The 6,926-nt window shown below is 47.6% G+C and overlaps 1 protein-coding gene across 4 annotated transcripts in view; it reads left to right on the top strand.

The window, feature by feature from the left end:
* Irak2 (interleukin 1 receptor associated kinase 2) overlaps nt 1–6,926 on the top strand; it is an 80,766-nt gene that overhangs the window by 46,278 nt on the left and 27,562 nt on the right. For all 4 annotated transcript variants that reach the window (XM_004625226.2, XM_023705343.1, XM_023705337.1 and 1 more), the window contains exon 4: nt 5,919–6,025. In XM_004625226.2, coding sequence (XP_004625283.1) covers nt 5,919–6,025 — 107 coding nt within the window. The remainder of the gene's footprint in view (nt 1–5,918; nt 6,026–6,926) is intronic.

Raw genomic sequence — 6,926 nt, 5'->3', positions numbered from 1 at the left:
GGGCGGGCTGGCATGTGGTGCTGGGGGATTGAACCAAGGTCCCTGTGCTTTGCTTGGCTTAGCTTGTTCTAAGTAGGTGCTTTAGACCACTGAGCCATCTCACCAGCCTCCCCCCCCCATTAAGTTTTAATAACAGGACTCAGCATCACTAAGAAATGCCCAAACAGATCTCCTGCATTTGAAATGCACTCTTCCCTTCTAATGCAAGGCCTTAGGTCATTTTCCCATTGTCCCATTCCTCTTAACAACCACGTTCTCCATTTTATGCAAGTGGATTTCCTATTGAAATCCACATCTCCATCAGGGCTTCCCTCTCATGAAATGCTTCAAATTAATCTGTTGGCTCACCACTCTTAATTTCGATCATAGATCTGCCCAAAACCTCCCAAAAGTAACCCTGGTACCATCTCAACAGTAGACTGTATTGGAATTTTTCTGCCACTCAGGCAATATGTCTAACACAAAATGCAGACCATCTTCCTGTCAGAGCACAACATATAATACCTGAGATCCAGGAGTCAATGCAATTCTTCTCAATAGAAGTCTACTGAGCTTCATCTTAACTAACAGAATTTCCATCAGTACTCTAATTTTCTAGGCTCTGACCAGAGTCTTCCCTATAGTTTACAGCATATGGGGGACTGCCTCTTTGACCAGTCTCCCAAAACCTTTCTAAATTAATTCTGAGGCTTTTAAGTCACATGGCCAGGCAACATTATAGCAGTGACCCCACTCCTGGTACCAATTTTGTTGTTGTCAAGGTTTACAAAGGAAGATTTAATACAGGACACATAATTTTAAGAAATATTTTATAATATTCACCCAAATACAAAAGAGTGCAGGAGATCTGTCTACAGAGACCAAAAAAATCCAGCTGAAGACCTAGAGCCCATGGCAGTGTCTTCTACAAGTCAAACTAGAGGCCTAGATTCCACAACAACATCTTATTCAAGTCTGAATCAAGGAGCTACACTGGGAGGGCACAGAGATCAGTGGTGGAGGCTAGAAAGTCTGCACCAGCAGGATGAAAGGTCTGTCCCAGCAGGATAAGGATCTTCACTGGAGGTAGGAATTGATGCTCAAAGTAAGGACAAGAGTTCCCCCAAAGAAAGCTATAGCCATCCTCAGTGACTGTGAGGGCTCAAGCTCCTTCAGTGATAATAATGTGGCAGAATTCAGCAAGAAAGGGAGGGAGAGGGACAGAGAGAATGAGACTTGTGTGATAGCATGATAGCGAAAGTATAGGGACAAAGAAGCTTTATTAAAAGCTGGCAGCTGATAATTTGACACCAAGTCAGGAAAACACATGTTGACCTGAGTTGGACTTTACTTCCAGGTTATATACTTTCTAAGTTTCCATAGCAACCACATCATGGGAATTCTACAATCAATGGATGAGATTTACATTTCCCAGACACTGTTAACCATTTTCCAGTGATAGGACATGGTGGTTTAACATTTACCTTACTTTCTTCTTCTTCTTCTTCTTCTTCTTTTTTTTTTTCTTCTTCTTCTTCTTCTTCTTCTTCTTCTTCTTCTTTTTTTTTTTTTTTGGTGGTATTAGGGATTGAACTTGGGACCTTGCACTTGCCAGGCAGGTGCTTATGCTACTGAGCTATCTCCCCGGTCCCTTCCCAATTTGTTTTAACTATTTGTTCTTATCTTTATGAGCCACATAGGAGGGGGTGAGGGAGTGAGTTTATCTACAGTTTAAGTGAACTTAAATGACTTTTAAAATGGAGGCACTTTTGCCCCATCAATAACAGCTGAAATATCAAGAAAGTGAAAGTAATGGACTTTTCCAGGAAAATCAAAGCACACTTGGTCTTTCCCTCTTGTTCTCCTTTTATGCTTCTGGCAGCAACCCTCAGGTGGGCCTTCCACACCCAGCACCACACCCAGTTGAGCTGGGTGTTACAAGTTGACCATGATGGAAGGTTCCAAGTGCACACAAAAGCAGAGTCTAATGATCCTCCTGTCCTGATCAGCTCACATCAGTGATGATTGGTGGTGGCCAAGATTCTTGTTAAAGTTGTCCCTCAGTGACTGTGGACAGGAAAGCTCAGGACTCTGAGGGCACCAACACCCATGGCTGCTCAGTCCCTCCAGTATAGCAGTGCAGTTTGCATGGTAACCTGTGCACACCCTCTACTTTAGATCATCCCCAGGTGAATCATGAAAGTAGTTGCAATACTGTGTTGTTTGAGTACTGATCAGGAAAAAATCTGTATGTGCACTAGGCAGATGCAATTTTTTTTTTTTTTTTAGCCCAGCTGCATCCTGAGCCCTTTTTATTTTTTATTTTTAGACAGGGTCTTTACTCATTGGCTGAGTTTTCCATACTGGGCTCAGTCTCAAGATCCTCCTCCTTTAGTGTCCTGACTGCTAGGATGATAGCCGTGCAATACCAGGCCTGGCTAGATGCAATTTTATTCTATTTATTTTTTAGCGCCAGGAACTGAACTCAAAACTCAAGCTTGCCAGGCAGGTGCTGTATCACTGAACTATATTCCTAGCCCCATAGATGCAATTTTAAAAAATGTTTTCTGAGATTGTTTGAATTCATAGGTGGTGAGCCCACAGATAAGGAGTCCACAGTGCTTTGAGCTTGTTTTAGGGAAAGCTTTGTTTTTTTGTTTTTTTGCGGAACCAGGGATTGAATTCAGACCCTTGCACTTGCCAGGGAAGCGCTTATTCTACTGAGCCATCTCCCCAGCCCCAAGCTTTGTATCCTTGATTGGAGAAGAATGCGTCCGCGCTTCTGCCTGCTCTTTGGGCAGGTGGTGGTGTGTGCTCGGCACAAAGAAGGCCCTGAAGCCAGAACAAAGATTATCATTTTGGTTTTCTCCCACCATAAATAGCATCCCCTGAGTTTGATCCCTAAGGGAGAGGTGAGCAGAGATGGAGGCTAAAAGCTAGTGCTTGTGTCGGTTGTTAGCCTTGAGGGATTGACCCAAATCCCATTGCTTTTTACTAAAACCACAGATAAATAGACTCAGCTGCTCCCCCAGATAGTATCCCTAATATCATGGGAGCAGACTCAGCCAGCCAACCTCCCAGGCCTAGAAGCCTAGTGCAGCCTCCAGAGCCAGCTCCTGGTATACAGGGGCTGGGCTGGGGGTAGGGCTCAGTGGTAAAGCCCTTGGCCTAACAAGCAGAAGGCCTTGGGCTTTATCCCCAGCCCTGCAAGGGCAGTAGGGGAGAGGAAAGAGGTGAGGAGAAGGGAGGGAAGGGGGAAGAAAGAGAAATGCTTATACATGAATTTGAATCATGTTGTGTGATGATACCTGTGGCCAGGCACTGGGAATTGAGCAGGGGAACTCAAGGATGGGGTTTGCTAGAGCAGTGGTTCCCAGGGAATGGAGCCTGGACAAAACTCCGTCCATGAGAACCCGGGTGTTAGTGTTCCGGGGTAGATGGAGTGCTGCGTGTCTGCTTAGAGCTAGTTTCCAGGTTCTTTCTGTCTCAAACGAAGAATTGAACAAAATAAGCGAAATCAGTGACAATATTTATTTGAAGTGCTATGATTGATTGGGCCAAACGCAGTCCAGGTTCTTGCGTAGGACGGAAAGCATTGCCAAGCATGCAGGCTGACCGTGAACTCACAGTGATCCTCTTGTTTCTCCCTAGTAGCTACAGTTATTGAAGATCATGGAGTTGTGGCAGGGACAGGAAGGGCAAAGGGAAAGAAGGCAGAGAGAAAATAGGGCTTGAGTGTAAAAGGAAAAAAAGGCCCTCAATGACCCAGGCTTGCAGCATCTGTAGGGTCATACACCTGGGGTCCGAGGTACTTCCTAGGATTTTTCTGACATCACTAATGTGTCGGGCATTGCAGCCTCTTAAGCTTAAATCTGGACAATCATTTAGGGTAATCATTTAGGGTGGTGTGGTGTTTATAGCTGAGGGAAGGGGATGATCCTGCTTCTTTGTTTCTAATTGTACTAGAAGGGTAGGGGAGACCTGGGGAGATAGCTAGGTGGTCTAAGCGCCTGTCTAACAAGCTCAAGGACCTAGGTTTGATCCCTGAGACCCTGGGCATGCTGAGCAGGCCAGTGAAACTGGGCAGCTTGGTGGCATACACCTGTAGTCCCAGCACTGAGGAGGCTGAGGCAAGAGGATCATTTCAAGTCTGAGCTGTGTAGTGAGACCTTATCACAAATAAATAAATAAATGATAAAAACATAAAAGAGTAGGGGAGAAACACAATGCAGAGCAAGCTTGGACTGAATACAAGAGAGAAACAAATAAATTTCATGCTTGGGGCCTTAGGAATTACTTGGTGTGGTGTCCTGGGGTCTGGTTACATCTGTTCCCCAAGTGGCTTTAACATGCCGTGCCTTCTTGCCTGGCTGGGACAGTGACACGGCTGCACAGCGAAGGCAGATTGCTGCATACTATTTCAGATAAGGCAGCGCCTTGTCCCAGGCTCCAGGGTGATGAAACAACCCTTTTCCTTGTGTCAGGGAGTCTGATGTTCCTGGCCACCTGCCTGGGTGTAATAGTGTCCCAAGTGTGGTTCCATTTTTGCCACAATTCTATTTTCAGCCTCCTGAATTCATGTTTTTCTGGTCCAAGTTCCGGATGAATCACCACTTTCCTGTCTCTGTACACCAGAAATACCTGAGGCTTGTGGGTTTATTCAGTAATACTGGGTCATAGCCAGATTCCAGAAAAAGGACAAGAAACAGCTCCGAGATCAACAGGACAGGTTTTTTGCAGAACAACCCTGAGAGGGAGCACCGTGACACTGATTCCGCAGCGGCCGCTCTGTACAGGCGATGGCTCTTTCGTAGGGTTGCAGGGAGGGGGAGTTCCGTGAGAGGAGACTGTGGCTCCCTGCCTAGCACAAGCTCAGAGAGCACAGTGGTCATGGCTGCCCAAGGACGAGGCTTAGGCAAGCACAGGGATTGGTGGCCATTGTCCACTGCAGGGCTGACCTGCCGAGTCCCCAGGTGCAGCTGCTCTGGGAGGGGCACTTAGAGGGGTCTCAGATTGGGATGGTGACAGTTGGATTCCTTTACCCTGTACATGCCAGTCACTCCTGCCCTGCCCCGCCCCATGTGCTTCTGACGTCTGGAGCTCTGGTGCTGGCCACGGCCTGCTGTGTCTGCAGCGTGTGACCAGCCACCGTAGCCCAGCAGACGCCGGCCAATCTCATTTTCAGATCAGCCTTCATGCAATGAAGGCATTTCACCTTTGTCAGCCTGAGCTCAACCTACTTTTTAGGACTTCTGTCTTCTGAATCTTTTTCTCTCACTAAGGGATTAAGAACATGGACTCTGGAGCTGCTGATTGTGCCCTTGGAAAGATGCCTAACCTTTCTGTACCTTCTTTGGCCATCTGCAGAGGGAAGGTGACCACAGTCTTTTCCTTTCTAGGATCGTTGCAGGCAGATAAGTTGTGTACTTGCAGCATTTAGCGTCATGCCTGGTGGGATGTAGGTGTGACCTGCCTCTGGAGATTTACTGCCTGCACTGATTCTGGAAAACATTTTTCCAGTCCAGGCACCCCCAAGCCCTGTGAAGACTTCCTTCCCTTCCAACCTGCTTTGGTCCTTGTGCTCTGATCTTGCTTTCTTTCGGCCTGTATCCTCGGTGCCTCTTCCTGCCCAGAGCTTCATAGATGCTTCAGGGAGGCTGGCAGCTGCTGGCTTGTCCTCCCTGCTCCAAGCGGGGCCAGGGAGGTGGCTATCCACATGCCCTGGGTGTGTTGCACTGGGTGGTGGCACTGCCTCTGTATCATCCATGGAAGAATGCACAATGCCTTGGTTGTGCATTGTCACAGGCTTAACTGGGTGCTGCCCAAGGCTGTGGTATGGGCATGGCAGCACTAAAGAGAGGCCAGCTGGTTTGGGGGCCGAATGTGTAGCCCTCCTGCCGACCCCAGGCCAGGTCCTGACTTATGTCCCTCCTTTTCAGGGTCTGCTCTGCCCAGAGCCAACCAGCCGGCTTCCCTGCTGCCTCCCTCTGAAGAGGACGCTGCTTATGCCATAAAGACTGACCTTCCTGTGATGTCACACTCTGAGGTACAGCCCTTCTGCCTTCACATACCCTGGCTTGGGGCTGCCTCACAACTAAGTCCACAGAGGGTAACTGTAGGTGGTGTGCAGCATGTGAGGGCCGGGGCACAAGTGCGCTTTATGTGGTATATGTTTGTGTTTTCAATGGTGGAAGGGAGCTCCGGGCCCTGCTTTTGGTAGGCAAGTGCTCTGTGGCTGTGAGGACATGTTTTTAATGAACTTCCCCATCATACGTGTCTGAAAGAGCTCAGCTGGTGATTTGCGGCCTCTGCCTTGCAGACATATTGGACACAGTGGACATTTGCTGAGAATCCTAGCCTCCTCCTGGCTTTCTTTTCAGCTCAGTTGCCTTGGATTGAGTGACTTAGTCTCTGTAATCCTGAAGTTAGAGTGAGTTGGGTTCAGGGATGCACTATGACTTTTGTGTATCTTAGCCACTTTTGCCTTGATGGGCCCTTCCCTTTGTTTAAAAAAAATACCCCAAAATTATCTTTCATGACTAAATTGGTATTGAGATGAATATAATCTCCACTGGTTTAAAAAGTAAAAATGGGTCTGGGGGTGCAGCACTTGCCTAGCGTGGGTGAAGCACTGGGTTCCCTCCTGGGGGTAGGGGGTGAGCAGGAACGAGAGAAGGACAAAGAAAGAGAAAGCAAATAGAAGGGAGGGAAGGAAAAGAATTAAAATAATTAGTTTTTGTGGATCTTAAAAGGGTTATGGGCTCAGCTGCTGGGGAAGAAAGCAGCTCCGGGGCTGGGTCATGGGCTCGTCCCTTAAGGAGACTCTGTGCAGGGGTTCGTGTTCTGGCTTCATGATTTTCAGAGAACCCCTGCACACGTGGGAGAATGATCATGATGCAATGTCATGGAAACGGGAGAATGATTATGATGCAATGTCATGGAAACGG

The sequence above is a fragment of the Octodon degus genome, unplaced genomic scaffold (genome assembly GCF_000260255.1).
Source record: "Octodon degus isolate 3935 unplaced genomic scaffold, OctDeg1.0 scaffold00008, whole genome shotgun sequence".
NCBI classification, from domain to species: Eukaryota; Metazoa; Chordata; class Mammalia; order Rodentia; family Octodontidae; genus Octodon; species Octodon degus.
This window is presented reverse-complemented; position numbering and strand designations above follow the sequence as displayed.